This window comes from Coloeus monedula (assembly GCF_965178545.1).
Source record: "Coloeus monedula genome assembly, chromosome: 6".
NCBI lineage: Eukaryota > Metazoa > Chordata > Aves > Passeriformes > Corvidae > Coloeus > Coloeus monedula.
This window is the reverse complement of record NC_138786.1, coordinates 20,853,812-20,864,619: the sequence shown is the minus strand read 5'-3', so window position 1 is coordinate 20,864,619 and position 10,808 is coordinate 20,853,812. Positions and strand designations below refer to the sequence as shown.

General features: G+C 42.0%; 1 protein-coding gene across 1 annotated transcript; it reads right to left on the bottom strand.

Annotated features, from left to right (window-relative positions):
* Positions 1-1,430: 1,430 nt before the first annotated feature.
* On the bottom strand, positions 1,431-4,523 carry RAG1 (recombination activating 1; the record flags this gene model as incomplete). Its single annotated transcript, XM_082283448.1, has 1 exon — positions 1,431-4,523. The coding sequence occupies one exon, from the start codon at positions 4,521-4,523 to the stop codon at positions 1,431-1,433; it is 3,093 nt and encodes a 1,030-aa protein (XP_082139574.1).
* Positions 4,524-10,808: the final 6,285 nt, after the last annotated feature.

Below are 10,808 nucleotides of genomic sequence, written 5' to 3'. Positions count from 1 at the left end.
ATGAAAAAAAAAAAAAGTGGATTGTTTTAGATCTGTGCTTTGATTGTTTCTGCATTTAATTTTGTTTCAGAAACATTACTCTTAGCCACAGATGCAAATCTGAAAGGCTGGATGATTTGGAGGCATCTCAGGTACCTGAGTATGTTTTATGAATATGTCAGTGAATTAAAGTCATAATTTTATGAATTATGAATATACTAAATATCACTTCAGAAAGACAAATACCAACTAAACACTGCTGTAATAGTGAAAAATATAGTATGCAGAAATTTCAGGAGAGTTTATTGCTTTTTAACTAGTCATGTAAGCAACTATCTTTGAGGTTAATAAATATTATCCTTCTTTTACAGATTTTGAAAATGAGGCTGTGCATGTGGTATATCCCAGGTGTGAAAAAGTTTGGTTTCAGATACAGCAGCAGTCAGGGAAATATCCTACTGGCATGTATCTGATCAAGGTAATAACCACCTGAGAAATGGGACTGCTGTGACTAAAGTCAGTTGGTGAAACTGTGCACCTACCAGTCAGTACTAATGAGGATTTACTGGTGACTTCAGTGAGGCCAGGAACTCATTCAATAAAACTGTACTAATGCAAATGGTACTATATACTGAAGTTACCGTAGAAGTCTAAAATGTTCATGAAATAACAAGCTACACAGCAGAGCTTGAATGTATTTTATATAATGAAATAACCACAAGGCACTGTAACTCCTGATTTAGGAGCACAAGTACAAGTTTGCATTTCAGAGTAAACAGGCTATGATAAAAATAACTTCAAAAAACTTCAGCTACCTTTCCTATATCTTCATATAGTAAATTAGCATGATGATACCATCATCTGCTCCTAAGCAGTACTATAATATATATGTTAAATAATAATATTTCTAGAGTATGGGACATCAAAGTTTGCATCTTTAGTAAGTATTTTGTACAGAAATAACTGCACTTAATCCCAAAACAATTATCCAAGTGTCTCACTGACAAATCTTTACTTATAAAACCCGAAGAACCATCAAGAAAATAATCAAGCCCTCTTGAAAAGTAAAGAGCAAAATAGTTCTAAAAATGCAAACAAACAAACAGCCATGCTCCCTTTTTTGCAACTGTCATAACTCTCCAGAATCATATTCCCTCCAAACTAAAACTTTCTATAAAGCCTTGTTTGCTTTGATTTTATCCCTTATAAACAATATGACCAGAACAAAATGAAGACCCTTCTTTGCAATTTGTTTCTGCTTTCATCTCATATAACCACTGGTAAATGCACCTCTTGGAAACTGCACACATGGTGTTTATTAAATAAACTCCTCTCAGCACCTTAACAGGGAGTGTAAATTTCAGACTTCTCTGTACCTTTACAGGTCTGAAAGAGAATCTGCTTCCTTTCAGGAAGACACTATCACAAACCCAGCCAAAGGTGCTGTACCTTTAGAGTTCGGCTGAATCATTGTTTTCCAAGACCTCCAGTGGCAACGAGTCATCTAAACCACCCTCTGAATCAATGGTGAAGCTCTGGCTTTTTAATGTTTTATGAGCATTCATGAACTTCTGGAGGTACTTGGAGGTATATAGCCAGTGGTGCTTCAAGACATCCTCCATCTCATAGACTTTGGATTGCCTGGCATTCATTTTTCGGAACCTCCTAAACAGTTTGTTTCCAGACTCATTTCCTTCACTTGCCCAGGCCCCAATGGACCCATCTCTTTCAATGATTTCAGGAACATGAGCAAGTGTTTTGTGGAAATAATTTGTAATCTTGCCCTCATATCTGTACTTGAACTTTGTAGATAAGAGCTCCGCAAAACGCTGTGAATTGTAGCTATACTGACACAGCAGTTCTGGGCACTCCTTGGCAGGGCATGAGGATCGCCACACTGGCTTCATCTTCAGATAAAGGTCCATTAGTTCTTTTAGGGCTTCATGCCTTTCCTCACACTTTATTAATTCACATACGGCCTCTACAGTCTCCTTGGACATGAGCTTTCTAGCAAAATTTCCACTCATCTTCAACATAGGCTTCAAGTTCATCTTCTTCCTGAGGTGTTTGTCAAGAGTCAGCTGCCACCTCTTCCTCTCCTCTTTAGACACATCAGGATTCTTGTAAAGTTCACCAATCTCCATCTGGAAAATCCTGTAGAATTCTGTTGCATTGCCAATGTCACAGTGCAATGCATCAATGGAGGGAACAGTCTCAATAAAAGGTTTGGCTGAAACACCCTTCACTCTGTCACGGAGCTCATCAACAGATTCGTGATATGGGTTGGACCTCCATATTTCATATCGCTCCAGATTTTCAGCATGGCTCCTGGTTATGGAGTGGAAGACCAGATTTTGGGATGCCTCCAAGCGGGTTGCATCACACAGCGTACAAATGTAAGTGGAACCTGAGGCCTCCAGCCCTTCCACTTCCCGCACGAGTTTCTCATCATATCCTGTACCCCTAAAGATGAATCTAAATGTTCTCAGGATGCCTCCCATTTCAAGCAGCAGTTCACTGTTTTTCATAGCCTCTCTTTCTGCTATGAGGGGGCTCAGGATTGCCGTCAGAGTTTCATGATCTGATTCATCAGCCAGCATGAGGCACAAGGGCTTGCAGCACAACTCTGAATTGGGCTTTACTTCCTCAAAGATCCTCTTGCTTTCATTCCCGTGTGCTATAGAAATGTTCATGACTGTGAAAGAAAAGCGAACAGCCTTCTCTGGGACAGCAGGCCCACTTCCATGCTTCTCACTGACATCTCCCATTCCATCACAGGACTCTTTTACTACCACAGTGAAGGGGCCGTTCAAGTAGTCATCCAGGTTTTTTGCTTTCATGCCTTCCAAGATCTCCTCCTCCATGTCCTTTAAGGCACAAACCAAGGCTGCATCATATCGAAATCTCTTTGCAATTGTGTCTACTGGGTAGTCATCAATTGAGATTGGCAGTCCCGATAGTCCATCTATAATTCCCACTTCTGTGTTAGTGGATACATTTTTCAAGGGAGGTTTCCACTCAAATGGGTGATAACCTGGTAGGAGGGCTTTCTCAGCAGTGCGAAGAGCATGCAAAGGCTGGAAGATCTGCCTCCCAGTGACAGCTTTTACTGTTCTATACATTTTATGATACTGACTACAGCTGAGAAAAGTGTTGATTCGGATGGCCAGACAGACAGCAGGATGAAGTCCAGATCCCCTCCCTTGCATTATAGCCTCCAGTTCATCTGCTTGTTTGTGTTCATTTTTTGCTCTCAAAGCTAGCAGAAATAAAGTCATGCATACAGCCTTTATATCACCGCCCTCTTCTTTCTCAGCAAAAGCCTTGACTTGACGCTTCAGTTCCCTCAGACGATGTTTCTGAGCTCTCCTCGTCAAAGACAGGAGGTGCTGCCTTGGTCGGCCACCTTTATTTATGTAGCTATAGAGCTCTCTATCTTTCATCTCCTTGTGGCTGGAGAGGTGTTGGCCATATTTTCCATGCAAGATCTCTTCATCACATTCCTTTACAGGGCATCTTATACTCAGGTTATCAAGGATGTTCAGGAAGGATTTCACTGGGGTTACCAGATCAGTAGGAAAGCAAGGATACCAGCAGGAGGGGCAATAGCTGCCCATAACCCTGATACATTTAAGGATGCAAGTTCTGCAAAACAAGTGTCTGCATGTTGTTTCCACTGGATCTGCCAAAATATGATCGCAAATCTGGCAAGAAATGGATTTAATGAAATCTATTGGGAAATCAACTGCAAGCAGCTTGGTGCTGAGATGTATATCCTTGCAATTGACAATCTCCTTCATTAAATTTTTGTTGTTTATCTGTGCTTGGTTCTTTACACCTCTGTTTAGCCGAGCACGCTCCCCAGTGGTTTTGACACGTTTGCCACGTTGTACGCTTGGGGGCTGGCTTTTTCTCTTGACTCCTCGTCTGGTAATACGGCACACATTACAGTTTGGGGAGTGTGGTTGCCACTCCATTGTGCTGTTCCTAGGAAAATATACTTCACATAGAGTATTACTGAATTTTCTATGTATAATACTCCAACAGTTGTGACAAAATTGAGTGGGGTGGATAGTATCAACATCCCCTCGCACATCAATCTTGAAAACCTTAGCAATAAGGTCTGGCCAAGAGGTTGCTGTTTTTTCTTTCTTTCTCAGAAGCCACAGAGTTTCATCATCCACTGGCCCATGCACTGGGTAAGTCCTCTTGTAACAATCAGTTTTAAATGAAACTCCACAGATGCGGCAGAGTTCCTTCAAATTGTTCTGATGAGCTCTATTGTCTTGTGTTTGCATCGCATGGGCATCTTCCTCAAGTCCCTGCCTATTGCTCATTAACTCCATCTTTTCTCCTCTTGGCACTGCTTCATCTTTATGCAAGATGAATTCTTTGTTTGAAGAAACAGCCTCTTCTGCCTGATCTTTGTTTATGTGCTGGCTGTCATCAGAGGGTGTTTTTTCAAATGATCGCAATTTAAAGAGCTTGAATTTCCATTCAGAAAACTTTGTATATGGATGCTGAAGTTCTTCAGGTAGGTCCATTTGTGATGCTACTGACTTCTGCAATCCCACAGAAACCAGATCACCTGAGAAATAGAAAGATAGATAAGTAAGTTAGCTAATTTTCCAAAAGTAATAATAATTCCATGATTTTTAGTAGAACAGTTCTTATCACTTTAACTGAGAAATACTTTGCAAGTGCATTACTCATCCAAGACATCTGCTGAACGGAGAGGCCCGGAAAAGGCTGTGCACTCAATATGTCAGATGAATTCCCAAATGTATCTTGACTTTGATCCTGAGGCATCACATGTTTATTTGATCACCCAAGCACCTTACATGAAGCCATTAGTCATCTAGTAGTAAACATCCAAATCTGCCCCTTCCTTGTTACGCTCGACTGAGCTTCCCATAAGTAAAGCTCCTATAGACAACAGCATTACATTCTGAAAGCTGGTGATTTTTTTAACATGAAACTGAACCCAATTGGTGTCTGAAAGGTAGAATTTTGTGTGTTCATGCTATATGATCTAAATCAGCAAAGCCACTGCTCTCGTGCTACTTGTTACTTCTGAACCTGGTCAGAAGTGTTTCATCCATGGCACTCCATGTGAGCAGAGCAGCACATACCACTCAATCCCAGTGTTGACTTTATTCAGGCCCCAGTTTTGTAAGGTACTTTAGCATGGGCTTAATGAATATGAGTAGCTCCATTAAAACAGGAGGAGTATATCCTCTGTTGATGCAAAGCACTACAGTTCCCTGAAGTCCAAAGGAGATACAGCAATGCATACTGGCTGCAGATTTGATTGAGAGAGAATATTTATACATTGTAAATTAGTCGTCTGTTTAAGTACCTTGCTGAGAACTCTATCTGTAAGAATTACTGGTGCTGGAAATGGGAAAATGTCTGTTTAAATTTGACCCCAGTTTTAGCTTTCATAGAGGTGAAGCCAAAAGTAATATCAATGTGGTTTCCATGGAAATATGGTGTGTATAAAAATAAATACAAGACTTTCACCTCAAACACAGGAACTTTTTGCTACTGCATCAGACTCAGAATATAAAATTGTATAGAAACAAGAGTGACTAACCTATTTTGCATTACCTGGCTATGAGAAGTGCACAAGGTAAACAAACAGTACAGAGAAAATTCAGTTATGTTTTCTGACTTATTTTGGTTTTACTAATCTGACTGGTGTGAGTAATAAAAATGAGGAACACTATAACTTAAGACAGTGTACTAGAACTAGAAATGACATGGTTGTGGTTTCTTTAACTGATTATATCATCACTTAGCAATTCACATAACTTGCTAGAAATCTCAGTTCGGTGTCTTTTCAGAAGGTGTCCTTCATAAAGAAATACATCCAAATCATGGTCCAAAGTGCTGGGTTTCTGAGATTTTTTCATCTATAACCTTTGAATAAAGCATTATTTCAATACAGCCCTTCAGAGTCTGTTGGGAGAGGACTGCATGAGTTAATTAAGTTCCACGTCCAAAATGACATACCAGTCTGATTGGCTCTTTCCTGAAGAGCTGAATTTTACTTTAAAACCATTCATTAGGCTTGGCAACTAAAATTTAGGTTTGTTTTCTTCCCAGCTTCTCTTCATTCCATCCCACTGAGAACAAGCTGCCCATCCCACTGTCCCCATCTGCCCACATTGCTCCGTCCAGCTGCCTGTACTCTGAAATATCTCTGTCTGCACTGCAGTCCCCCGTGGTCCATTGCTGATCCAGCCTGGCCACATGCATGCTTGTATTCTGCCGTTCACAGATCTGTGAGGTGCAGCTGTGCACAGATGTATTCCAAGCATTATTACTGTCTCACTTTCTTGTCTGCATCTTGTGACAGACTTGGTGAAATTTATGCTCTGAGCAGTAACCCATTTCCCCTGAATAGTTCTGTGTTCCTATCACCTGCAGAATAATTGAATACCTAGTTGCCCTATACTGCCCACAGATCCTTCTCTTCTACATAACACCCAACGCAGTTTTGTGTAATTTCACCATCACCAGCAGCACCTTCAGAATCTCTTAAGCCATGAGTAATGCCTCTTCAGGATGATATCTCAGTCATTGTAAAGAAACAGCCAGCACAGAGTACATTTAATGCAAAATATTTAATACTTTCCTGCTCTTCTAACCCTTTGAGTAAGTGCCACTGCAGTGCCATACTCATCTCCAAACCCATGACCTGACTCTCGCTACTAATCACCAACTCAAATGAATCAGACAGGGTTTACCCGTGCTAAAGGAAAGTTCAAGCTTTTTTTTTACTTTTTTCTCTTTCATTGAACATGTCCTGGAAGAAATGAATGACAAAGAAGCCCTCTCAGGTTATCAGACCTTCACCTTCTGCAGTAGTTAATTGTTGCCAACAGGCTACTCATTAAATGCTTTTGAATTGTCTAGCTCCCAGGCAGTGGAGATTACAACAGCTCTCTTGGGAGAGCAAGAAATATTCCCAGTGCTAGGAATATTCCCTGCTACTCATGCAAAATGTGCCTGTGTTCTGTTATTCTAGTTGGAGGTCATGCTGAACAATCTTTTTTCACCTTGCCTACCCCACTCAGATTCTTACAGAGGGAACCCCAGGCGTGAATCTCCAGCCATGGTTATTTAATCAACTCAAACAGCTGTGTTCAGTATCGCCTCATTTTCTCTTGAAAAGGGAAAAGAAATCCCTTTTTTCCCCCAGATCACAGTATTTCATACATTTCTGAAGACAAGCAAGATTGCAATACGTTTGTTCACATCAAGGATGACTTTGCTTTATAAAAAGGCTCACCAAAATGAACAGAACAACCTGTGAAGTGAGGAAGCACACATAAAATCATTGAGCTGCCCATTAAACCAGGACAAGGAACCAACACTGGGATGTCCTACAAGCATCTGGGATGCTGTCATTAATCCTGCTAGCCTACCTTCAGCTCGCTGTCAGATTGTAGAGCTGCTGCTATGTCTGCCCAGTTTGTTCCAAATGTCAAGCTTGTTTGCTCTCTCTCATGCATGCTCTCACTTTTTCTGTGCTCCCTCTGCTTTTTAAAGACACTGCAGTGCTGTTTATCTCACTTATCCCTCTCTTTCTGAGTTCCCCGTACAACACTGGTGCAAACCACAGTTTATTTGAACTGAACACAATACAGAACTCTCAAATCCAGGTGGCACCTGGCAATTTATGAGGCTTAACCACAAAATTCATATAAACAAGCCCGTCCTGTGTGAGACTCCTGGGCTCTGAGATAAGTATGCAGACTCTCTCTGAGGAGCACCTGCACTGGTTTTTAACACAAAGTTTGCATTTAGCTTTCTTCTTTATAGTTTCATAATTGGTTTCTTTATTGTTAACTCTCTGAGAGGAGAACCTAGTCTTGGTCACACTGGTGTTCCACCCCAAAGGCCAATGTCCCACTTCTCCAGCCAAGCTTCTGAGGTTTAGGTGAATGACAACAGGGATCACAAAACGTCCTTGCTTCTGATACCAGTATTTAATTTTCATGGATATTACCTCTTTAGTAATGTGTATTTGAGGTCTTGAAGGCCCTGGGCAGGCAGGACAAATCAACAATATAAAAGTTATATACTTATTGAGTAACTGGTAGGTATTACACCAGGTATGGGCCATAGGTGGCCACAAACAGTAGCCAGTAGAGTCTTTTTCCTGAAAGCCCAAGAAGAAAACCCATGCTTAGTTTCCACAGAGCAACTATCTCAAAAATTGACTCAAAGTGGAAAGATGCTGTCATACAACAGCACCCTGAAAGTTTTCAGTCTCCACACATAAGACCTGTTTTCTATGTACCCAACCTTGGTACAATGCCTTTGAAAGAAAGGCAGCTGTAGAGAGCAATAAGGTCTACCCTGAGCCTTTTCTCCAGGCTAAACAACCCCAGCTGCATCAGACCTGTACTCTACATCTTTCGCGAGTCTCATTGCCCCAGCACTTCAATGTCTTTCTTGTAGTGAGAGGTCCAAAACTGAGCACAGGATTCAAGGTGTGGCCTCACCAGTGCCCAGTACAGAGCAACAATCACTTCCCTGGGCCTGCTGGCCTCACTATTGCTGACACAGGCCAGGATGCCATCAGCCTTCTTGGCCACCTGGGTACTGCTGGCTCATTTTGAGCTGACTGTCAACCCGCACATCCAGGTCCTTTTCCAGCCATTCTGACTCAAGCTATTCTTGTTAGAAGATGTCTTGGAGAAATGGTTAGTCCTGAGTCTTTGTGCCACACGAGAGGCTAACAGCACCTACAAACCAGTGTGATGATTCATGCCAAAGCAAGTATTGTATGCAGAAAGGAAACAAAGTATTTATGGAATATGCAATGCATGGAGAAAGTAAAAGGGTTCAGAAACAAATCTTGATATCCTTGCTCAGATTCTGATACACACAAAACCCTAATGTGAAATAAATCCCAATCAGAAACATCTGAATGGGAGTGTCAGGATAAAGTAGAACAGAAGTCATAGATGTCATTCCAGGCCAAGGCAGTGTGGGACAAGGATGTCACAGCTGAGGGATTTCTAGACCTCTGAGAACATTAGATGGCTGAGCTCACTACTCTGCTGTTTTGTTTGGACTTCCTAACAACCTACCTACTTTTATTATTCACTCCCTAGCATTTGGAGAGACCTTTTAAAAAAAAAATAGCAGGTCGAGCTGCAATGCCAGATATCAATCAAAATCGCTCTCTGCAGTCATATACTGATTTCCTCTTATCCTGAAATGGCAGGCACTGTTCCCTGACGATATGCATTGTTATTATTGAGGAATTTGAGGCTCTTTGAGAAGTTTAGCAGATCTCTGCCTCTGGGGTGCTTATTCAAAACTTCACCCAGGTAGCTGGCTGCCTGTCCCGTCCCCCCAGGAGCCTGAGTTCCCATGCAAAACTGCACTGCACAGGCATCAGCTTCCTTATCAAAGGAACCACATGAGCATACATAAGCCTAGTCAAGTGCTTTTCTTCCAAGTACCCAGGAAATCACCTTGGAAAAATATTGTCTCGTAGGGATACAGCAGGCAACTAAAGATTTTAATTGATCTCAAATTGCTGCAGCTTTGGATGTGTTTTATATCTGTAAAAGCACAATTTCTGAACAGTTTGAGCTGCACAGATCCAGCACTGGAAAACGTTTTCCCTGTGCAGCTGGCACCACCGAGTGGAGAAAAGCATTTTCGCATTCTTTTCTGTTACAGCATGAGCATTAATACATGATCATGGGCCTAAGACATACAGATTTGGAAACTCTTCGGAATAAAATAATTCATTATTCTTGGAATATAAACTCCAGATGAGTTCCTTGAATTCTCAGTTAAAATAGGCTGGACATCAGTGCCCTTGACACCTTGCAGATTACTAAAAATAGTATTTTTCAGACATGCAAAACTAAGGGTATCTGTTTTACAAAGCCATGCAATGATAAATTTCCTTGTTTTACAGATAATGAAAGTAGCATACAGTATGTTCACTTGGCAGGAGAAAAAGGATAGCTCTGAAATTCAGCCAGTTGTCCAGGAGTGGGGTGCACAAAGTTTCTATTTATTGATTGATTGATTGATTGCTTTATTGATTTATCCTTAATGTTGCTATTTCTTTATTGTGATACTTTGGAGCCCTATGTGATGGCCCAGCTATCTCTCTACCCTAACTCTTTAGCTTCTTGGCAGGTCCTAACAAAACAAGGTATGTTTTGGACACAGGCAGTGCTCCGAGGGGTGCATTAGGGTCTGGCATGGCCTTGGTTCTGAGAGCAGCACCCTGCAGAGGGAGAGAGGCACTCTAACCATGGAACAACCCGCTGATTTCCAGCTCCCAGGGAGCATGGCACGCAGACAGAAACACTGAAAATAACTGGAAAACTCAGTGGCCTCCAGCTGCCCCAACTTATATCCCCCCAAACAGTGGGAACAGAAGCGTTCGTTGGATTTTAATGTGTGTTAATCAGAGGTTTTCGCCAAGAAAACTCCCTAGTGCAACCAACCAAATTCCCCTCGTTCGTTCCTACGGAAATGAACTTGTCTGTGTTCACGTTGTGCCGGTATTTCACTTCCTTAAAATCGTCGGCTGTCCCAAGCCACCGGGAGAGGTTCCCCTCTGCGCTCGCCCTGGGGGAGGCAGTGCACCCGGCTTCGGTGCCTGCAGGAGTCCCCAAGGCACAGCTGAGGGCGGAGAGCAAGTTATTTCTAACAAGCATTTGGCTTGCATTGAGGCACGGCTTTCTGTTGACTCCCAACACACATCACCACCCCCACCACCCCCGGCTTTCGGCGCCTCGTTTCGAACAGCGCTCAGGACAGAGCGCAGCGGAGCGCATCCT